We start from the raw sequence: 24,442 nt of genomic DNA, 5'->3' as shown, positions 1-24,442 counted from the left end.
ATGCATAGAAATCAGTCTTTTTCTCACTGCCATATGGAGAGCTACTATACCAAAAATGTAGTATCCCAGAGGCCACTACAAATCTGTGGCATAGTGTGATATTTCATAGTTTATGAAAAGAAAGCAGAAGGAGGCAGAAAGAAAGGAATGGTGGGAAGGAAAGTGAGAGAAAACACACCTGCAAGTAAGACGCTTTTAGCGTCTTTGTGGCCAGTGGTTTGGAAAGGATCGCTGTTGGGGTAAAAAACAATCAATAGTTGGAACAATTGAATTGCTTGAATATTTTCCCAGAGATCTAAGAAATATTTATTATGTATTTAAAGAATTAAGAGTTTTAGCTAACTGTATGTATCATAACAAAGATTTGAGAATAAAAGCTGTCTTCCCTCAATTGAGTGACAAGGTCACTTAATAATCATTTTATCCAGCCAGGCGCGATGGCTTACACCTGTAATACCAGCACTTTGGGAAGCTGAGGTGGGCAGATCATCTGAGGTCAGGATTTGGAGACCAGCCTGGCCAACATGGTGAAACCTCATCTCTACTAAAAATAAATATTCTTTAGTATGCCTGCCTGATATTCAACTGTGAAACATGCTTTATTTATCAAATTCCTTACTGATGAACACTTAATTTGTTTCCAGTCTTTTGATATTGTTTACTGGTGTAATAGGTAACCTTAGGCAAATATAATTTCACATTTGCAAACATTTCTGTACAATATATTCCTCAATTGGAAATGCCAGGTTAAATGGTATGTGCATTAAAAAAAAAAAAAAGCTTTATTGAGGTTTTATTGACATACAATAAAGTATACATAATTAAATTGTTCATTTTGATACATTTTGACATATGTGTTCAATCAAGAAAGCGCCACCACAGTCAAGATTATGATTATATCCATCACTACCCACTGTTTTGCTTTTTCAGTATTACAAATAAAGCTGCTATGCACATCCATGTATGTATCTTTGTATGAATATATGTTTACTTGTGCAAATACCTAGTGGTTGAATGGCTACATCATATGATCATATGATGAGTGTATGTTAAACTCACACATCATATGATCAGTGTATGTTTAACTTTTAAGAATAAATGTCCAGACTTCCGAACTGTTTTCCAAAGTGGCTGTATCATTTTACATTTCCACCAGCAGTATATAAAAGTTCCAGTTACTCCATATCCTCACCAATACTTGGAATAGCCAATTTTTTTTATTTTAGCCATTCTAATATGTGTGCTCTAGTATCTCACTGTGATTTTAATTTGCACTTTTCTAGCATTTTTTGAAGTATTTATTTGTTGTCTGTATATCTTCTTTGGTGAAGTGTGTGTGTGTTCAAATGTTTTTTCAATTTTTCAAATTGTGTTGTTAGGTTTGTTATTAAGTTTTGAGTTCTTTATATATTCTTGTCATAGATCAGATATATGTTTTGCAACATATTTCCTCTCCTATGTGATTTGTCTTTATTCTCTTAAGAATGTCTTTGAAATAATAAACATTTTTAATTTTGATGAAGTCCAGTATATCAATTTGTTCTTTTCTATATCAGACTTTTCTGCCTCAACCTCCCAAGTAGTGAGAATTACAAGACCCACTACCATGCTCAGCTAATTTTTGTATTTTTAGTAGAGATGGGATTTCACCAGGTTGGCCAGGCTGATCTCGAACTCCTGGCCTCAAGTGATCTGCCTGCCTTGGCCTGCCAAAGTGCTGGGATTACAGGTGTGAGCCTTTACACCCAGCCAAACCTTACAACATTCTAAGGGACTCACTTGTGAAACAATAATTTAATTATTTGAACTTTCAGTAAAGAATATTGCAACTGTTATGAGAAAATTATGGTAAATTTAACAGCAATTAACATAACTATGAAAAACAGTTTTGTGAATTACAAGTTTTACCTGAATCTCTTGGACAGTTAGAGAAAGGTCCTGTAGTATGTTAACATTTTCTAATTAAAATAATTATTTTCAAATATACCAAAAAGGCTAGGTTAACTCATAGGAATGTCAATTATAACAAGTTACTAAACACCCAAGATTTATATTCTTTTCTCCTCTCTGTTTCTATTTCTCTAGTTTTCAGTAAAACTTTTACTTTTTTGCATGGTTGCACATTCTAATTGTCCAAGCAGTAAAGAAACCGGAGCAGACTCTGACCACATACTAATTAATGCTTATCTGCCTGCTCTAGCAGCAATCTAAAATCAGGTTTGGAAATGAGGCATTAGTTCTTCATACATCTGGCCATAGTAGGCCAGAGGGGATTGTTCCTATGTAAGGTCCTCAGCCATGTAGTTGCTTACTTAAGAGCTATTTTCTGGCTTAATGGCATGTGAAGTAGGTGGGCTTTATTCTCAAGACATCACAGTGGGAGCTACCGTTGGGGTTCTAGGACATTTTGGCAGAAGAATCTGAAAGACAGTCCTTGGATGATTACAGAAAATCTTTAGAGGATTCTGAAACATTGGTAACTGCCCAAGAAAAAGAGTTAGGCAACCCACAGGGACAACAAAAACAAGGCAGGAATGTGGCCTTTGCAGCTTCTACCACAATGATCCCATTGACATCTTTATCTTTAATAGCTTCCTCTTTTTATTTAGTGTCTTGATGCTGTTTTGTTTGTTTGTTTGTTTTTCTTTTCTTATTTGTCCGCGTCCTTCTTCCCAACTTGTTTCCTTGGTGGGAAATTTCTTTGTCCTTCTCTCCCAAGGCCAGATACGCATCAGATTTGATCCTTATTTTTCTTCTTTTCCTTTCTTTCTTGGAGTACTCACCAAAATACTTGGCATCCACTACTAATTCTAAGCTATTGATTCCAGTGTCAACAATCTTGTACTCTCACCAGTTCCAAATGCCTGTTGGACAATCCATCCAAGTGCTCAGCTCTCGCTGAACTCAACATATCCAAGTGAATTTAGATACTTTCAACAGTCCTTGGCCACATAGCACCTCACTCACATCGGTGTACACTGAGTGCAGGGGACAACCAGTGAGTAAGACAGATGGACTTCTATGCCCTTGAGGCTCAAAATCTAGCAGGGGAAATAGGTATTAAGCAAATTGTCAAATAATACTTATTCTAATTATGATAGTTAAAAGTTATCGCTTATTTTGGGCATTTAGGAAGGTGTCTGTAGGTGCAAAATATTTTAGACTTCATACTCCTTTTATAAGAATGTATTTTTTCTTGTGTTCTTTTAAAAAGTTTCAGAATTCTTTAGGCCTGCCTTTCTGATTCATTCTTGCAAATGGATTTCTTTCGACAGTCTTGAAAAATCAAACTCTCTGAATTAGCAGATTTAGTGAAAAGCTACTTAGAAGACATTTTTGATAAATTTAGAGGCTGAAAAGATTTATAAAAAATAAGTCTTGTTCTGTGCTTAATAATCATGAAAAAATATCCTTGTAAAATTCTTATGGACAGGCCCCTTTCAAAGACATCTGAATTTCAAGGAGTAAAGGCTTTATTCTAGGAAGTCTCTCAATGTTAGCTGGGTATCATTGAGTAATCATATTCAAATAAATGTCTACAACTCTAGAAGAAACATACTGCTATTTTCTTTATTAGATAGAAGAATCCTCAAATTTCATATATGTCTCTTCTCTATGCATTAAGTTGTCCTGCTAGATTCATTATTTTAAAAAGCAATGCAAACGAGAGTATTTATTGAATACATCCATGAGGAAATGACATTTTAGGTAGGCCATGAGGACTGAACAGGAGTTGGCCAAGTAAGACAGAATTAAAAAGCAGTACAGTTTAAAAGCTTTGAGAAGGAGAGAGGCAAAGGAAGTTAGAATAGTTCAGGGAAGGCTGTGCAGCTGAACTGTAGTGAATGTAGATGCCTCTTAGTCATATAAGCCACGTAAGTAATTTTAAATTATTACTTGGGAGATAGGTCACACTTGGAACGCTCCTCTGGGAAGCTTAAGTAAGAAAATAGAGTCAGAGTGTTTAAACCATCACCACCAAATTATGGCCTTCACTATAATCAGCATCACTACTCTCATTTTAAGTGTTAAGTGCTAAATGAATTACATACATTTTCTCTAATTTTAACTAACTGTATATCACACATAATGGTACCATTTAACAGGTAGGAATACTGAGGCTCAGAAGTACCTGAAAAGACTTTGTTGAGGAAGTGACATCTGATTTGGGGCCAAATATGTTGTGTTAGCTAAAGAAGAAGGCAGAGAGGAGTATTACAGGCAAGGAGAATGGTATGAATAATTTAGGAAAGATTTTGACAAGATCAGATTAATGTTTTATAAAGTGCATTCTAGCCATGGAATGGGTAGCAGATTGGAGGAGGGGACTGGAAACAGGGAGACAAGGTAGGAGAGTGTTGCATTAACCGGGGTGAGAGATCACAATAGACTGAACTAATGTCTATCATCAATGGAGTGGTGGAAAGAATGTGAAAGTTGAGGAGACTTAAGAAATATTTAGGAAGTAGAACAGGTTGTCAGCACTATCCAGTTGAACTTTAGAGAGTAGGCCGGGCATGGTGCCTCATGCCTGTAATCCCAGCACTTTGCCAGGCCCAGGCTGGCAGGTCATTTGAGGACAGGAGTTCGAGACCAGTCTGGCCAACATGGTGAAGCCCCATCTCAACTAAAATACAAAAATTAGCTGAGCATGGTGGTGTGCACCTGTAATCCCAGTTACTCGGGAGGCTGAAGCAGGAGAATTGCTTGAGCCTGGGAGGTGGAGGTTGCAGTGAGCTGAGATCGCACCAGTACTGCACTCCAGTACTCCAGCCTGGGTAACAGAGTGAGACGCCATCTCCAAAAAAAAAAAAAAAAGAACTTTGGAGAGTAAAGGAAATATTCTATCACCTGCACTATTCAATAGGGTAGCCCATAGCCATGTGTGGATATTGAGCACTTGAAATGTATTAGGTTAGTGCACAAGTACTTGCAGTTTTTGCCATTACTTTTAATTGCAAAAACTGCAATTATTTTTGCACCCACCTAATTGTGCAACTGAAGAACTGCATTTTAAATTTTATTAAATAGTAATTCATTTAAATAGCCACTTGTGACTCATGGCTACTCTACTACAGTTCAGAATTGTATAATTTTAGATTGCTAAAACTTTTACATATCCTCACTTTAATTACAAGATCTTTTAGGATAACTTTGTGTTGTCTATCCAAATTTGTACACTTCTTTGGTGAGTTTGGTTGTCTTTCTACTGTGCAAACATACGTAGTATTTAATTTTACTTCTATATTTACTTATATTGTCACCCTCTTCTATATTGGTCAGTTGTCTTTTTTTTTCCTTACCTGTTGGAAAGTGTTAAGTCCCATTTTTCCAGGAAAGTTTTAATAGCTTGTCTTTCTCATTAATATGTATTTTCTTGGGCATCAATCACATTAGTCTATACCACATTATCTCATGACAAATCATTGCTTATTTCTTGCTCTTTCATATTCTTCATTGGTGCAATGAATTGAAGCTGGGTCTTCCAAGATACTTGGAAGGAGGGAAGATATCATTAATGTCTTCTCTATTTCTTCCTTCACCTCCACTGTTCAGCCTATAGTTGGCATAACAGCAATTCTTCAAGACAAATACTTGCTCACTACTGTGAGCCTACTCATTACAATGTATGCTACGAGATTTCTGGTTCCTTAAATGTATTTGTTCTTTTCAAACAGAAAAAGTCTAAACTAGTGAAAAAAATTTATCAATGTCTTTTTTAAAATGAGGGATACATGCTATTTTAGCCTCTATTGACTATTTTAAGTAGGTAGTCCCCAAGGATGCCTTCCAACAATTCCTTCCCTCATAATATGTGCATGCTGCTCTACCCTGTAAGTCAAGTCGGTCACCCCTCTCCATCCAACCCTTACACTGGCCTTGAGACTTGCTTTGACAATTAGAAATCAGTGACACTGTGCCAGTTCTGGGCCGAGGCTTTCAGAGGCCTGGCGGCTTCCACTTTGGCTCTGGGAAAGTCAGCCACCATGTTGTGGAGAAGCTCAGGAGAGACTTGAGAAGGAGGAGAAACCACAGAGCAGCTACATGGGGGAAAGGCACTGAGCTGCCAGACACAGGAATGAAGCCCTGTTGGATTTTCCAGTCCAGCCAGCCTCTAGCTGAATGCAGCCATGTGTATGACCCAAACAGCTGCTACATGGAGCAGAACTGCCTGGCCAAGCCCTGCCCTAATTCCTGACCCAAAGACTCATGAAAAAGAGTAAAATCATGTTGTTTTGCATGACTAAATGCTGGAGGGCTAGTTATACGACAATAGATAGCTGAAATATTATCATTAAAAATAATAAAAGATTCAGTTATAGTAAAACAACTAACCTCAGTTTGCTCACCTTCCTGATCTACACTCTCCCTTGACTCCTGCAAGTTTATGGCCTCCCTTTACTGAATAGCCAGTGGGTGGAGCCAGTTGACTCTGTGATAATGGAAAACAAATATCTAAACCAACCCAAGATCTTCAAAACATCATGTGAAATAAATTATATGCTTCAATATGAAGTGTGAAATTCTGAAATTTAAAAGATTTTGCATTCTATGTGCTCTCAAGTGTAAAATTTACTTTGGAAACATTTAGTTGAGACTAGGTTTACCTAAATAATCATACATGGTCCCTTAGAAAAGTGTCACTTGATTAAAATATGGATTTACTGTCCCTAGACACTTATTCATGACAGATCTTAACTTTGTTATTATTTATAGTATTTTAAAGTTGATTTTAAAAGTGACAGTCTTCCGACTGTCTTAGCGATTGGCAAGGTGGTAATTGATGAGGTTGGTGAGACATTGATCTTACTTGGTCACAAAGGTAACTTTAAGCAAAAAGTGTTAGTGATATTGACAATTTTAATGTTTGAAATGATTGAATTGTTTACAGACTTGATCCACTTTGTATGGTTTAAAACCAGGTGGTTATCTGATCCAGAGAGAAGGCAGGTACTCAGAAAACATGTTTTGGCCACTCATCACAATGTTTTCCCTCATCTGCCACTCCCCCAAATTGAACAATTAGCCCGTTTTTGCTGTGATATAGGTTTATTTTATTTTAAGCTGTGATTTCATAGAGCAGGTCTAGTAGTTAAAGTAATTATAAAGCTATCCACAGAGGGTAGAGAACTATATATTTTCTTCAATTTCCTGAAGGTATTTTAAAGGTGAGCATACGGCAATGCTGGTATTTCTGACTTATCTTTGGCTAGGATAGTTGTTGGAGCCAATAGAACAAATGTCCCATGATGATGCTATACCCTGAAGAAATACTCAGTCCAATTTGTTTTGGATTTATATGTGAGCTGATACATCACTTGCCAGGCAAGGTAAATACATTTTATCCTTATATTATAAGTATACACTGTTTCAGGGACATGCTTCAAAAAGTATGTTCCTTTCTTTCTGTTTTGTTGCTTTCATTGGAACCTCAACAGTGGTTGTTTTTTTTTTTTTTTTTCTTGTTTGTTTGGTCTTTCTCTTCATATGTTTTTCTCATTATCCTCTCCTTAATGAAGCTATTTTGTAAATAAGTCCTTCTGAAAATAATGTTTAATAATCATTTAATTTACAAATTGAAGTCTTCTCTAATCTTGTGAAATAATAAAAATCTCAGAAATGAAAAGAACTCCTTGATTCACAATAACCAAGATATGGAATTAATGTAGGCGCCTGTCAACAGTGGATTGGATAAGGAAAATATAGTACGTATACACCATTGAAATACTAAGCAGCCATAAAAATGAACAAAATCATGTTCTTTGTAACACAGATGCAGCTAGAGGCCGTTATTCTAAGAAAATTAATTCAGGAACAGAAAACCAAATACTGCACATTCTTACTTATATGTGAGAACTAAACTTTGGGTGCTCACGGACATAAAGATGGCAAAAACAGACACTGGGGACTAATAGAGGGGGGTGGGAAGGATGGAGGCAAAGGATGAAAAACTAACTTTTGGTAACTATGCTCACTATCTGGGCAACAGGATCATTTGCATCCTGAACCTCAGCATCACAAAATCTATCTCTTTAACAAACCTATACATGTACCTCAGAGATCTAAAATAAAAGTTGAAACTATTTAAAAAACAGAGCTCGATGATTCAGTCAGTATAAACTTTACCAAATAATGTATCTTCTTGCTAATTTTTACTTGGTCTATAAGTGCCAGAAGGAGTTTTAGCTCTTATATCTAGTACAGTGCCTAGTGCATAGCAGACATTGAATTAATGTTTGCTAAATCACTGATTCAGTGAATGATGGCTTATTATGTTGTAGTAAATGTAACTTATCTTTGATTTTTAGCATATTCCAAGGGCTTTATATTATTTAAATGAATTTTAACAAATATAAACTTTTTATTATAAAATCTCCAAAATAAAAGTTTAGACATGTCATAATTTATATTTTATTAAATTTTATTTTTAAAAATTATATTCCTTTCCGTATTGTGCTAACTATAGCAACAGAATTTGAATATACTTTCAAAGTTTTATTTAAAGCTTACTTCACTATGACGAATTTATAAGCACAGAACTTGAAAGAGTCAGTAAAATGGAAATAATAAATGTTATCGATATGTATTACTTTTCCTAGGGCTGCTGTAATGAATTACTGCAAACTGAATTGCTTAAAACAACAGAAATTTATTCTTTCACAGTTTTGGGGGGCCAGAAGTCTAAATTCAGGGTGTTCCAGGGTCAGGCTCCTTCCAAGGTCTCTAAGAAAAATCTTTCCTGGCCTCTTCTAGCTTCCTGGGGTTACTGACGATACTTGATATTCTTTGCCTTTGGTGGCACAACTTCAGTCTCTGCCTCTGTCTTCACATGGCCTTGTTCTCTGTCTGTATTTTCCAAATCTCTCTCTCCTTAAGCACACGAGTCCACTGCTGACAGATATTACGGAAGACCTAAATAAATGGAAAGATATATAATATTCATAGATCAGAAGATTAATTTGGACCAAATGTCAATTATTCTCTAATTTGTTGACAGAATCAATGCAACCCCAGTGAAAATCTCAACAAGACTTTTTGTGGACCTTGTCTAGCTGATTCTAAAATTTGTACGAAAATGAGAAGGATTAAAAATGAAAAACTAATTTTGAAGAGGATCAAAGTTGGAAAAGTTATACTACCTGACTTTAAGAATTATTTTAAAGCTACAGTAATCAAGACTCTGTGGCATTGGTTTAAAGAAATACAAATAGGTCAATGGAATAGGATAGAGTCTAAAAAATTGACTCATAGATATATGTTAATTTTTGGCAAAGGATGCAAAGATTTTTCAATGAAAAATGGTAGTATTTTCAACAAATGGTGCTGGAAAAATCTGATGACAATGTGTAAAAATAAGAACTTTGATTAGAAAAATCAAAATAAATTATAGAGATAAATGTAAAACCTAAAACTATGAAATTTCTAGGGGAAAGTATAGAAGATGATAATTTTTGTGATCTCACATTAGACAAATATTTCTCAGTTTTGACATCAATATTTTGATTTATAATAGATAAAGCTGAAGAACTAGATTCATCAAAATTAGAAACTTTTTCTCTTTGATAACAGTTAAGAGAATGAAAACACAAGCTTCAGACTGTCAGAAAATATTTTGTAAACCACATGTGATAAAGGTCTTGGATACAGAATAAAGAATTTTCAAAACTCACAAATAAGGAAACCAAAATCTAATAAAAAACAAGTAAAATATATGACGACACTTCACCAAAGAAGATACATATACATATAGCAAAAAGACATAGGAAAATACGTTCAACATCATTAGTCATTAAGCCACATGAGATATTACTACACATCTGTTAGATAAGCTAAAATTTAAAAGACCATAATAAATGTCGGCAAGGATGTGTGCAACCAGATCTCTCATATACTGTTGTGGGAAAGAAAAGTAGTAAAACTATTTTGAAAAAAAGTTTAATAGTCTCTTTTTCTTTTTGAGACGGAGTCTCGCTCTGTTGCTAAGCTGGAGTGCAATGGTGTGATCTGAGGTCACTGCAACCTCTGCCTCCTGGGTTCAAGAGATTCTCCTGCCTCAGCCTCCGAGTAGCTGGGACTGCAGGCACGTGCCACCATGCCCAGCTAATTTTTGTATTTTTAGTAGAGATGGGGCTTCACCATGTTGGCCAGGATGGTCTCGATTTCTTGACCTCGTGATCCGCCCACCTTGGCCTCCCAAAGTGCTGGGATTGCAGGCATGAGCCACCCTACCTGGCCTTAATAGTTTCTTAAAAAGTTAAACATACACATTCCATATGATTCAGCTATTCCACTCCTAGGTACTTACTCAGAAGTAATGTAAACATATGTCCACAGAAAGAGTTGTACATATATGTTCATATCAGTTTTATTTGTAATTGCCCAAAGTTCGAACAACCAAAATGTCCATCAACAGGTGAATGGACAATTTATAGCGCATATATACAACGAAATACTATTCAGTTAAAAAAAATAGAATGAACTATTGATGCTAACATAGATGAATCTCAAAAGAATTTTGCTTAGTAGAAGAAGCCAGACCAAAAATACTACCTGCTTTATGATTCCACATACACAATTTTTAAAAATGCAAACTCATCTATAGTGACATAAAGATCAGAGGTTGCTTAGAGGGTTGTTTCAGTGATGAAAGGAGGTACATAAGAAAATATTTGGGGTGATGGAATGATTCATTATTTTGATTTTGGTGATGGCTGCACGGAGAGATACATGAGTCAACATTTATCAAATGATGGACGCACTTTATGTGCAGTTCATTATATATCAGTTATATCTCACTAAAGTGGAAACAAATTAGAAGTAAGTATCCCACATGTTGACTACTAAAGTTCTCAACTTTCATTTCTTCAGTAGGCTTCTGTAAAGTAAAAATCTGGTGAGCTTAAACAAAAAATCTAGATTTCTATGCCAAATTAATTTTGAGCAGCATAATAGAAATGCCTGGAGTTTTAGGGCATTTCCAAATCGCAGTAAAGTACAGTTTAATTTGTAATAGGACAAGAGGAAGAAAAAAAAGAAAAAGAAAAAGCGGTGGGTGGGGAAATCAGGAAAGGAAACCAAATAGAAACAGGGGAAGTACACTCGGCAGGGGAAGCGGCAAGACTGCACCTACACACTCTCACCCGCCTCTACAGATTCTCTAGGCAGGGGGCTACAAGTGGATTAAAATGTTACAACTCAAGGTAAGTCCTCCACCGCAAAAACTGCTCCTCCCAGACTTAGCCCAACCAGCTGGAAACTCCATGCTTGCAGCGCTGAATCTGGCAGGCGGACACCCGCCCCCTCTCCATCCTTCGCCTTCCAGCTGCGCCGCGTCCTGTTCTCCGTCGCCGCCTGGTGGCGGGCGCCCGGGACCCGCAGGCGCTCGGGTGAGGCAGGACTGAAGGCGCGGGGAATAAAGGTCTCTGCAACGGAGGGGCGCCGCATCTACCTCTGGATGCTTTTGCCGCGACTGCATCTTGGCACCAGTCTTACTGCCCTGGAATGCAGTTTCCTCAACGCAGCGCTCACTCTGACTCCTCTCTGCTGTAATCCGTCAGGTCTCAGGTCTTGCGGGTGGGAGTCGGGTGAAGGAGCTGCGTTATATGGTTGTGACACCCACCCCCTGTCCCCATTTTCAGGTCAGAATTTTCATGCCTTTGGAAACGAGGGACCTAGAAGAACCCTTATTGTAGGAGGATTGTCGCCGTTAGACCTCTAAGCTCCAAAAAACCAAGGGGAGACACAATCCAGATTGTTCCCTTAAATCCCAAGTAGTATTGTTCTTTCCTCCTTAGAGTCCGCCCCCCGCCCCCACCTGTCCCATATATTGATCGGCCACTTTGCCACCGCGTTGCAAGGTTTGGAGAGCGTCACAATGCCCCACCGTCCCCAACTCTTAAGTGGCCGACGGTGGGCAGCCCAGAAGCTAGGACCAGACTCATCTGCCTGAGGGCACAGTAGGAGGGACGGAGGGATCTCCCATGAGCTCCGAGGGCGAGGTGAGAACCAATTGTGGGGGGGGGGGGCTTATAACGGGGCAGTTAGGAACCGGCAGAGGTACCCCCACCTCCAGCTTTCAACTCAGACGAGGAAACTTCGAGACCTTCCCGTCCACACCTGATTGACAGGAGGAAGCTGTCGCGGCCCAGGAGGCGAGTGTGGGTGTGCAGAGGTAGAGACGAAACCTAAAAGCTCGCAGAGCCGGCGAGGGCTTGCAGTCCTGGACGGTACGGGTCTGCGTCTGGTGCCCCCTACTCCATCAGGCTGCTTGCTGGGTCCACCAAGCCTGACCCCTCCAGCCAGAAGGGGATCACGGAGTGTGTCCGCCGCCTGGGCTCCTGCCTGCCGGAAGGGGGCTGGGAAGCCGGGAGCCCCGCGCGCCACTTCCCCGGCAGCGTCAGTTTCACCCAGTACTGGCTCGTGGTTCCCTCCTGGCTCTGCGCGGAAGTCCGCCTCCGCCCTTCCCTCCCCCATCCTGCGCGCTGCCTCCGCCTCCTTCTTCTGCCTCCACCCTCAACCCCCATCCCAGCCTGACGGGAGCTAGCCCTCAGTCCTCCCGAGCTCTGGTTGTGAGCGCCGGACAAGTCCAAGGCGCCTCCTCCCAATATGGACAGCCGCTACACCAGCACTGCGGGCATCGGGGACTTGAACCAGCTGAGCGCTGCCATCCCGGCCACGCGAGTGGAGGTGTCCGTGTCCTGCAGGTGAGGACGCAGCCCTTCGCCTCCCTCCTGCTCTCCTATCTGCGGGGTTGGTAGCACTTGGAGAGCGCTCGGGGTACCACGAGGCTTTGCGCTGGCGAGAAGTTGCCCCATGAGTGGGAAATATCTCAGCAGTGGGGCTGGAGTTATCCTGGGTCAGGTGACACAGGGGAGTGGGAATTAGAAGCGAGTGGTGGGCTCCGGGACTGGGACTTTTTATTTTCTTTCTGGGAAACGCTGTAAAAGTTGGCTGGGCTGTGACTCAGCTGCGAGAACACCGGCCGCCGCCCAATTTACAAGCCTGTTTTCCGTCCCAAACCCGGGCTAGATGGTTGCCTCATGATCGGAATCGAAGGGGACAGCACTGCCAAAAGCGCTCGTGACCGCTGCACGCTTCGGCCCGGGACTCCCTCTGCTAGGCGTGTGCGAACCTTCTGTTGCTAGGGTTGGCTCCAACCTCGGCAGCTTTCTCCCCACCCACTTCCTGGAGCCATCCAGCTTGCTTCTCCCCCACCCTTCCGGGCTTTTTGCCTTTTGCCTGATAGGTAGAAATTTCGGCCCTCCTTGCAGACGAATGTATGCCTTACCTAAGATCTGGGAAGTCACGACTTTGTTTTGTTTTGTTTTCGGGCCCAGACACATTTGAGTGCTTGTAATAACTGACTCTCGGCCGGGCGCGGTGGCTCACGCCTGTATTCCCAGCACCTTGAGAGGCCGAGGCGGGCGGATCACGAGGTCAGGAGTTCGAGACCAGCCTGGCCAATATGGTGAAACCCCCGTCTTAACTGAAAATACGAAAATTAGCTGGGCGTGGTGGCGGGCACTTGTAGTCCCAGCTACTTGGGAGGCTGAGACAGGAGACTCGCTTGAACCCGGGAGGTGGAGGTTGTAGTGAGCCGAGATCGCGTCACTGCACTCCAGCCTGGGCGACATTGCAAGACTCCATCTCAAAAATAAATAAATAAAATAAAATAAAATAAAATAAAATAAAATAAAATAAAAAATTAAAAAAATTAAAAAAAGGAAAAAAAAAAAAGCTGACTTTCAACCCTGTCCAGAGACTGTAAATTGCAAACTCGTTGTCCTGACGTTCTTCCGGTTAGTTGCCCTGTAAATAAAGCAACATCACTGCTATATTGTAGACGATTTTGAGAAGGAGATAAGCGACGGTGCTAAATTGGTATTGGCCACTAGTTTGCGAATTAATATTGACCCTAAAGCCCACTCCCTTGTTTGCATAATTGGGTCTGTCTCACTGGAAAACTGCCTCCTCATTTATCTATTTTTGCCGTAAGATTGTTTTTATGCCCTCAAATCCTCCCTTTCCTTTCCTTAGCAAACTTGCCTTGAAGAAATCTAATAAATTTGGGTAATCTTGATGTAAATAAGTTTAAAATTCCATCAATCTTGACATTGCATTTTCACAAACTGACCCTAAAGCCAAAGAAATTCTTTTCTGGGGGTGGAAATTCGAGCACCAGCAACCCTAGTAGAAGTATTATTTGAGGGTAGAGGACAGCCTTTAGCCCTGAAACTATCACCTGATTGTTTGCTCTGCCGCCTCTTAAGACTGATCTGGTACTATGGAAATAATCATGCTGATAATGATAGCTAACATTAAGCTCTTGCCTTATTGCTGTCACTGTTTTAAGTGCTGCCTGAGATTTTTCTGTCAATGGAACAGGTGAAGCTGTATGGAAAACTCTTTAGAGAATTCACAGGACTTTTTCTTTTCTCTGAAGCTGGTTTTGGATGTTAGAGGGAAGTTATTGATATATACAGATAATGGATAGCCAAAAGTCCTGGAATAATAGCATTACTAAGAGTTCTTATCCTCTACTCAACAGTCTGCAAAGTCTAAATGGCATGTGGCCTATACTTGGAATGAACATAAAAGAATATTGTCAATCAAATCTGAATTTTTCCATGAGCTTTTTAAGGGAAATTTTATCTAAACTGGTCATTCTGCCAGTAGGGCCCACGTTTAATGGAGCCCCTTTTTTGATGCATGTTTTCTGTGAGTGTGCTGGGCAATTTGTTTCAGTTTGCTGCCTCGGCACCTGGAAATCCCTTGTTCCAGCTTTTTTTCATAACATTGCTTTGACATTTTATTTTTAATTTTTAAGATTTCTAATAGGAAAAAAAAAATTCCTGAAAGAGAATGCAAATACTTAGTGTCAAGCATCTCTGCCAGGGCCACTAGTGCTTAGTCTATTGTTTGAGTTGCTTCTGACTCAGCTTACTATTTACTATAAGTTTGAGATAAAAAGCATCTTTTGGGCAAACAGAAACATAATTAAATACCCAAGTTAGTGCCTTTGGAATAGGTTCAGGAATAGTTCCTGAAAAGGTGGATTAAATTTATTTTTAATACATTAAAATTCAAAAATAAAAATATTTGAGTATTGTTGGATCTTGTAACCATAGAAGGTGATTTAGTTTGGGCTTTGGCATCAGAGACCTAAGTAAAAATTCTAGCTTTGTGACTTGTTCTTGCTATCTTGGAGTAAGTTCTTATTCAGTCTGTCTAAGCATTCTTATCTCCAAAAATAAGAATAATTATGGTATTTTCCTTATATAGAGTGTTATCAAGGTGATGTGTGAAAGCACTTACACAATGCATGAAACAAAAACATGTTTTCAAAAATGTTAGCTATTATTATAATATTGGAAATAACATTTGTTGAATAAATGTGTTATATATGATTCAGGTATGGAATTCTGTAAAAGTCTTTCTCTTTTGAACTTCAATAAGTTGGTTAAATAACACAGGGATAGAACCAGCATTGGGATACCTGTTCCCTCTTTCTCTATCTTCTTTAATGTGCATCAAGAACATGTTTTGTATTAAGTTTGTGGGGATTTCACTTAGCAACAAGGCACAGTTGAAGGCCTCTAAGCTTTACTATGGGCAGGCAGAGTAAGGAATTCCCTTGCCTTACTATACCAGAGACTGAGGATTTGCCGACACTTCAAAAGCAGCTCAGATTTGAATAGGTTCTTTCTTTCTCATTCTTTCTTTCTCTCTCTCCTTTCTTTTCTTTCTTTCTCTCTCTCTCTTTCTTTTATCTTTTCTTTCTTTCTTTCTTTCTTTCTTTCTTTCTTTCTTTCTTTCTTTCTTTCTTTCTTTCTTTCTTTCTTTCTTTCTTTCTTTCTTTCTCTTTCTCTTTCCTTTCCTTTTCTTTTTTCTTTCCTTTTCTTCTTTTCCTTTCTTTCTTTCACCTCCTTTCACTGTCCCCTATCATTAAAAGCTTTATGGCGAAGTTTTTATCTGCATTTTGGGGAAGGTGAAAAAGATCAACAATTGAAGCTTGAATATAATTCATGGAAATAATTTAGTCTGTTTATTCATCAAGTGTCTGAGTGCCTTTTATATGTCTATGTTTATGCTAGGGTCTATGAGAAATGCAAAAGACATTCTCTTCTCTGAAAATGTAAAATCTGATTGGGAGATAAACATTACATAAGATATGGTAACAGGGCTAAATTCAAAGATGAGGCTCATGCATGAGGAGGGAAAGGACCATTGTGGAATAGGGTGCTTGGAATATATTACAAAGGGGAGATGGGGCTTGGGCAGAGACAAGCTGGATAGGCATGGTTTGGATCAGGGAAGGGACAATGTACATGGAAGTTTTGTAGTGGCTATAAATTTGGTGTGTTAAGGGGGTGGGAGGTACCCTTTTCTATATGTATTTATACAGAGGCAAGCTCCTGCTGTTTGACTTCCTTCCTCTTCTACCCATTGTCTGGCTCTTCTTGCATTCATTTTCCTTTATTGTGTAAATTTGTAGATTTTTAAATTAATTAGCTTACTTAATTAACTAAAAATGCCTGTAGCTGAAATGATACAACCTTGAGAGATAAACTAAGGTAATATTTCCATTTTGTTCTGAAAGCTTATTACTATAGAATTAGGTAAACTCACTGGGAAAACTAATATGCGGTAATCTCCTGTTTTCCTTGGGTCCTTGATTTGTTGCACTATTTCACTGATTTTCGCCATTTTCTCTGATTGAGAAGTAAGCTTATCAATTATAAAAGCAGTGAGAATATTGTGTATTTCTCGACTTTGTATGTTAGGTATCAAATGTACATCCTGTCACAGAAATAATCCTATAATGGTGATAATACTGACTATTTTTTTATTTGAGATGGAATCTCACTCCGTGGCCCAGGCTGGAGTGCAGTGGTGTGATCTTTGCTCACTGCAACCTCCACTTCCCGGGTTCAGGTGATTCTCCTGCCTCAGCCTCTCGAGTGGCTGAGATTACAGGTGCCTACCACCGTGCCCAGCTAATTTTTGTATTCTTAGTGGAGATGGGATTTCACCATGCTGGTCTGGAACTCTTGACCTCAAGTGATCCACTCACTTTGGCTTCCCAAAATGCTGGGATTACAGGCCTGAGCCACTGCCCCCCGGCCAATACTGACTTTAAACATTAAAGTGGAAGGAAGACTATGAAGTGGAAAAGGCTTGAGTACCTACTTTGTGCTAGGCATTCTAAAAAGCCCTTCCTGACCTGGTATAAGTCTATTGCCTCATCTCCCATCACTCCTTGCATGAACCCAGCAACTATATATAGTCTAATAAACAGGTGCTTGCCATAGACCAAAATGCATACCAGATAAATACGACTAAAAAATACTCCTAAAAGGTACAGTCCCAAAGTGTGAGCGTTCATCCTAGACAACCAAACTCCTTCTGCTTTTGTGGCTACACAGGTGCTGCTCTTTGCCCTGCCCTACCTCCCTTCCTCTTCTTTTCTGAATTAGGCTGTGCTCCTAAGTTGGATTAGTCCCAAAGTAGCCGGGGTGTGCCAGTGTCATAGGTATATTACAAATCTTAGTCTTTCTACTCTCCTTGAGGACAAGTTTTGTCTCTTTCATGTCCATGTACTGTATTCTGAGCTTGGCACAGAATATGTAGTTAGTAAATGTTTGATGCTGTAGTTCTATAGCCAAATTGTCTAATGTGGGGAGGGGGGTTTCTCCTGTTAAAATATCATTCTTAGGTCCCATAGCAGATCTATTGAATCAAAGTCTCCAGAGATGGGACCCAGGAATCTGAGCTCTTAACAAGTTCACCCTGTGCTGGTTATACACACTAATTCTTTTAATCTCCTGGTTTCATGAGTAAGTGACTCTGACTATAGTCCTTGATCTGAGTTAGTAATACCCACCCTACTAGGGTGTTAGGAAGATACTTTTTGATGGTGTGCTGGAGCTTAAATGGGTTTGGGAACAGAAATTTGTAAGTCAGTTGTAAAGTGACCATTAAAAGTTGAATTGTATAAACAATATTAAATTATATTAAAAATAAATGTAAGAAATGCTGAAAGGTTATAACTTCCTAATTGCTTTACTACATTTTACTGTCATCTATTTTTTTTTATAATCATCTATTCTCTATTTTTTAATCTGTGCGTTGAAAGTATTCTTCAGTGGTGTGCTTCTGTTCTCTTCCCAATTCATGTATGCCACCTTGGCAGCTTGAAATCAGCCATAGTGGGAATATTTACACCATGGAAATTGGCAAACACAGCAAATCAGTGCTTGACTTACCCTTTTGTCATCTATACTTAAGAAAGCATTCTGTGGGTATCAGTTGGCTCTATGGAGTTTATAATAGAAGTACTATATGTAACTTACTATTTGTAGATTGTGTGCCAAGCTACATACTCTACATATCAGTAAAATATAACAAATTTTGTACACAGACACACATTCAGCTTTTTATTGGGGAGCCTGTTTTAAAATATATACTTGCACATCACTGTTTCTGGACTTTTTATAAAAAATATATATAAAAGAAAATTATTGTTGTTTGTCTGGTTCAGTTCTGGCTATTATAATAAAGTACCAGAGATGAGGTGACTTATTAACATCATACATTTATTTCTCACAGTTCTCGAGGATGGATGTCTGCAATCAGGGTGCCTACATAGTCAGGTTCTGGTGAGAGCTTTTTTTCAGGTTACTGGCTGCCAACTTCTCACTTTCACATGGCCTACAGAGAGAGAGAGAGCTCTCTGGGGTTCCTTTCATTAGGACACTATTCCCATTCATAAGGGCACCATCATCATGGCCTAATCATCTCCCAAAGGCCCAACCTCCTAATATCATCACATCGGGGGTTAGGATATCAACATATGAATTTTGGGGCGACACAAACATTCAGTTCATAACACTGTTGTTAGATTTTCAGTATTAGAAGTGGTAGTGTCAAGTTCAGCACTATCTCTGGTCTTCCTTCTCTACTGCAGTAAGTGGGGTTGTATGATTTTATAATCCATAAAAGTTGTGATAGCAATTATATTGCAGTAGGAACTTATATACTTTTAAATTTCTCCCTCTGCTTTTCATGTGGTCCTCTCTACACCTTTATTCTTCTCTTACTTTGAAGTTGTATTTTTCTTTCCCTGTTTCTCAATCCACTGGTGGCATATCCTTTGCAAGTTTACATGTTACAAGTCCAGCTACACTTAGTTATTAACTGACCACCTGCGAAAACAAAGTTACATTCCGAGAGAGAGCGTCTGAGCCTTTTTGGAGTTGGCTGTTTCAGGTAGATACCTGTGCTGTTCTAATGATCTGTGGTGAAAGGAATCAAAGTGTTCAAACACAACAGTTGGAGGCTCTACCTTAGTCCACATTGGTTCATCTCTTAGCACACTTTACCTTTCTTTAGTCAGACAAAAAATTTGAAGGTACTATGTAAATAGGTTGTCAAATGATGTTGTTAGCTGATAAATTAAGTTATATAAGCTAGGGAGATTAGACTGCCTGCTGTGCTGTGAATGAGCCATATGACAGGTAGACGGAGGGCAAAGTTGTTGTAGGCCGTAACATCCTATTCTGTCTCTGTAGCTGCTGAGATCCTGCGGTTCAAGATTGTAGTCATCCCATAGTGCCTTTTTTGATCACATTTAGGTTTGTCTTAGCCCCAGAGTTTCAGTAAAATTTGTCCTGGGAACTTTCTGAACTGTGGCGTTGAAGTCTTAATGTGAGAGTTGCCCTGGTATATATATATTTTTTTTTCAGAGAAACACCTTATTTAACATTGTTGTTCCACCAATATTTTAGTCTGCTTGTGTTTTTTAGCATTCGGGGCCTGAGGGGTTCCAAAACAGCCCTGGTATGTGGAGAATGCTAGTCTAGAAGCAGTTTAAAGGACAGGATCCCACAGGAGAGGGTGGTAATAGCTGTGCTCCTTTAGGTCTGTTATTTGTGTTGTAACAGGCAGAAGCCTACATCCCCTATTTGAGTTTACTCAAGGCTGAGAAGAAATACAATTCCTTTCAAAGAGATTTCATCCAGTTCTTAGCCTGTTTGAAAGCCAGTTTTGTTTAGCGTTGAGGAATGTGGTGTAGGGGTAGATTAGCTCTACCACTTAATATCTCTGAAACATCTGTTCCTCAGTTTCCTTATCTGTAAAGTGGGGATAATAGTAGCCCCTACTTCTTATAGTTTCTTTGAGGATTAAGTAAGTTAATACATGTAAGTGAGATAAAACACTGCTGTGACATTAGTTAAGCACTTGATGATTACAAAAGGATAATAAAAAAATTAAAATCCTTCACTATTCCATCAGACTATGAGCAAATGGGTTCATTTCTGTCTCATATATAGCATCACATTTATATTCTCTCTCTGTGTATATTAATATATACACACATATATAATATATAATACAATATGTAATATATTAATTGTGTGTATATAATATAGAATATAATTGTATACTCTATACAATATTTCTTCTGTACTTTTCTATTAATATTATATCATGAATATGTTGTTGCTATTAGTCTTTGGAAACATAACCTTCCATGTCTGTGCAGTATTCTATTATATGGTTGTACTATATTTATTTAAATTATTTAGCTTGTTTTGGTTACTTCCATCCCATTCCTATTTAAGTACGCAGAATCAAGGCTAAGCTACTGGCTGCACTTTTCTAAATACTTTTATTACCGTAAGAACGTTGCATTTAGAGATTAATGAGAATTTGAGGCAGCAGAGTATAGCAGCAAGAAAATGGAATTAGAAATCAGACAGATGTCTTTAAATCTCATTTTTATCCCTTTTTGGAATGTTATTTTGGGTAACCTGTTTAAACTTTTGGAACCTCATTTCCTAATCTGTAACATAGAAATGATTTAAAAACCAAAATTTCAAGGTTGTTGGATAAGTAAATGAAATAAAGTCTGTACAATGTCCAGCCTGTCACAAGAAAAGCGCTAAGTAGCTACTAGTCTTATCCCAGTTTCTTCAGCATTTTACTGTGTGGCACACACAACATAGAATAAGGTATCTGTACTTTGGAAAATTTACAGTCAATTTGGGGAGTCATAGAAACATAGAACCAAGGTGACGGTGATAAAGCTGCATGTTATCCCATGCTGATTAATTCAATGTGGAGAGAGTGTAGAATAAAACAGTCGTTAGAGTAGTGTGGATTTATAAATGCACACTCAGTTTCTACAGATTCCACCCCATAGGCCCACTTCTGCCAAGACACAATCGGTCATGTGGGATTTGACAGGTAGGAGGTAGTCTGCTATAATAATCAAGTTTTAGAACCAAAGAACGTTCTTGTATCTGCCCAACAAAATCAATGGGCTGATATTTAAGACAGCTCTTTTGTGTTGGACATGATAAAACAGATACTGCAGTAGTTGCCAACACAGGCTGAGGGAAGGCAAGTATTTATTGTCCCTAATAAAATAGGATGTATTTAAAAGATGCCTGCCCCAGGGACCTATGTTCACTCCCTGATACACGATACCTTAATGTTGGCAAACTTAATGACATCTTTCAGTGTTAATGCCTCTCCAGCCAGGACCATTAGCTACCAGACATTCTTGTTCAAATTGTGAGGTTTTTTTGTCAGGTTTATTCTGTGAAGAATAATGCTCCAGACCTTCTGAGGGAATTGTCAGCTGATTTTCTGAAACTCTGAAGAAACAAAATATCATTGATAGTTCCCAGCAAATATTTCTATTTATTAGACAGTAAAGGAATTCAAATATAAGCTGTTTCAATGAGGCCAAGAAGCATGCAACTTTTGGACATTTGCCATCTTTTTTTTTAAAAATTAATCTCAAAATCTAACTCTTTGTCAGACAATGTATACAGTGGTTAATGTGGGCTAATTCAATCTTTGCCATTCTGAAAAGAGGTGATGTTATGTCCTGTTTTACAAGTGAAGAAATTGAGGTTTAGAGAGAGTATAAGTAGTTTGGTCGGAGTCACATATCTAGTAAGTGGCAAAGGTGAGTTCCTAATCCATATATGTCTAATTCCTAAGCATATGCTTATGACCATTAGCTATATTATGTTGTTCTTCCATAAATTCTTTATTGTAGGCTTGAAGAGTGGAACTCTTTTCTGTCAATATCAGTGTGTTAGTAACTAAAAAAAAATTATAAAGCTTAGGAGACGCAATTATAATAGATGATATCAACACTATTCTACCACAAAGGAAATATTTCTCAGAGGATGCAAAATACAGAATTCTTTCCTGTTTTTCTGTTCCCTACTGTTGAGAGCTTTGAGTAGAGAAATTCACAGGAGTGGCATAAAACTTTAACCATGTGATGTTTTATTTCCAGTATTGATTCTTATCTTTTTCTGGTGCTGAGTTACCTAATGAAGATGTGGGAAATTAAGTAATGAGAAGACTATTTAGCTAGAAATCAGCAGGCAGGGTGAGATGAAAACTAAATACTAGAGAGAGGTGATGGACTGGGCAAATGAAAAGTAAGAAAAGTTCATTGAATTGACTTTGTGACATTTGAATTTACCAGTGGAGTTGAGAATTGACCTCAGGCCCTACCATTTCAGTCCAGTGCTTTCTTAGTACTGGGAAAGTCACCGTTTAACTTGCTAGTTTTTCACTAATACTTAATTCCAGAGTTTCCCTTTATGACAAATTCATTCTTCAGAATTTTATGTAAATAAAATAACTACTTAGATATTAACAATGTCAGTACATTGTTCTGAGCTATATGAATTGTGGCATGAGTTTGTAAAAGTCAATTTTTTCTTACCTTGCTAATTAGCTTCATGCTCTCTCTCTCTCTGTGTGTATGTAAAATAAGTAACAAGTGACACATTAATTTTATTAAGAATGATCTCAAATGTCAGAGAGTGTAATGAACCAGAGATATGATTATAATTGCCATTACTGGTTGAAACCAACACATATCTCCGCCTTAGCATAATAGTGGTTTTATAATCATTTTGAGAAATAAAATTGTTTCACTGTCTGCAGATCCTTATTGCATCCATCTCCTATAACTCTGAGCATTCCTACAAACCTGTTTTATCTAAATGTACTCCTATAAAGGAGCACTCTTTTATCTAAATGTACTACTATTTGTGGATTTTTCAGGTAATTGAAAGTAACACAAACATTATTCATTAATGTCTTAAATAGGTTTTCATGTTTCCAAGCTATAAGCAAAGAATATGAGAGAGAGAGAGAGAGAGAGAGAGAGAGAGAGAGAGAGAGAGAGCGTGCGCTAGAGTGAGAGCAAGCAAGACTAATGTGAGAACTACACCAGAATAATAAATGTATTTGCTAAACCCATCTCAATTACCTACGATTTTAGATGTAGCTTATTATCTGACTTATCTTGGTATCTCCACTCTCAAATTAATTATGGAAACAGAGATATTAGAAAGTTGATTACAATTGATTTTTATGCCAGTGGTTTCATCCAAAGCCCCTTGTAGGCATTGAGGAAAGGAGACATAATCAATATCAGGTTACTAGTGAACTTCTCTCTTAATTGATAATTCAAATCAGTAAATTAAAAATTTTTTTTTGGGAAAAATTTGAAATATGCTACCTAAAAGATGATTGATTTTTTAACTTAAGATGTGTCTTATAATGGCTTTAATTTCTTTGTTTCACTTAAATCACTGTGCCATTGGAATGTCATATATATGGCATCTTGCTTCCTTGTGGAACACTTCAGCAAAGAAACAGCATCTGGTCTGTTTCTGGAACTAGCTCTGTGACCTTTGACAATCATTCCACTTCATTGGATCTTAGATCCTATAGAAAGGTTGGGTCTCTGGTCAAGATGACCTATGATATTACTTGGAGGTTCATAATTTTATGATTGGAGAAGCAGGACCTTGAAATAAAATGGAGACATACTCCAGTTTAAGGAAATAATGTGATTGTCAAAGCCCATTGTAAACCAGCTAAACCAGGTGGTGATAATTTATGTTTAATAAAACAAACAAAAAAGGATATTTTACTTTCAAAATATTTATCTCAGAATGTCTTTAAATAGACAATTCCTCTAGTGTATTTAAAATGATATTGATGTATGAATTTTAATTTTAATCAGAACAACAAGTACAGATATAGAGTAAAATTTATTATATTTGAGTTTTTTAAATAAAGAAGGTTTGTGAAGAAAAAGTAATAGGGAAAGGAGTAGTATTGTTACTGGAAAGGGGTCCCAACCCAGACACCAAGAGAGGGTTCTTGGATCTCGTGCAAGAAAGAATTCAGGGTGAGTCTATACAGTAAAGTGAAAGCAAGTTTATTAAGAAAGTTAAGGACTAAAAGAAGGGCTACTCCATAGGCAGAGCAGCACCAGGGCAGCCGGTTGCCCATTTTTATGGTTATTTCTTGATTATATGCTAAAAAGGGGGGGGATTATTCATGCCTCCCTTTTTAGAATATATAGGGTAACTTTCTGAGGTTACCATGGCAT

General features: G+C 38.3%; 1 protein-coding gene and 1 long non-coding RNA gene across 10 annotated transcripts in view; one reads left to right on the top strand and one right to left on the bottom strand.

Annotated features, from left to right (window-relative positions):
• Positions 1-8,630: 8,630 nt before the first annotated feature.
• Positions 8,631-12,415, bottom strand: LOC135966210 (uncharacterized). Its single transcript, XR_010579364.1, has 2 exons — positions 11,142-12,415; positions 8,631-8,913 (listed from the first exon to the last, which is right to left on the bottom strand). It is a non-coding gene; the product is annotated as an uncharacterized lncRNA (long non-coding RNA).
• CPNE8 (copine 8) overlaps positions 11,097-24,442 on the top strand; it is a 240,112-nt gene continuing 226,766 nt past the window's right edge. For 6 of the 9 annotated variants that reach the window (XR_012419728.1, XM_005570561.5, XM_065524020.2 and 3 more), the window contains exon 1: positions 12,550-12,704. Coding sequence is in view for 5 of the 9 variants with exons in the window: in XM_005570561.5 (XP_005570618.1) it covers positions 12,607-12,704 (98 nt within the window). In the remaining 4 variants the exon portion in view is untranslated. Of the gene's footprint in view, positions 11,202-11,850; positions 12,000-12,549; positions 12,705-24,442 lie in introns of those variants that run through there. The other 3 variants (XM_074005902.1, XM_074005898.1, XM_074005899.1) reach the window with 2 other exon arrangements.

The sequence above is a fragment of the Macaca fascicularis genome, chromosome 11 (genome assembly GCF_037993035.2).
Source record: "Macaca fascicularis isolate 582-1 chromosome 11, T2T-MFA8v1.1".
Lineage (NCBI taxonomy): Eukaryota > Metazoa > Chordata > Mammalia > Primates > Cercopithecidae > Macaca > Macaca fascicularis.
This window is presented reverse-complemented; position numbering and strand designations above follow the sequence as displayed.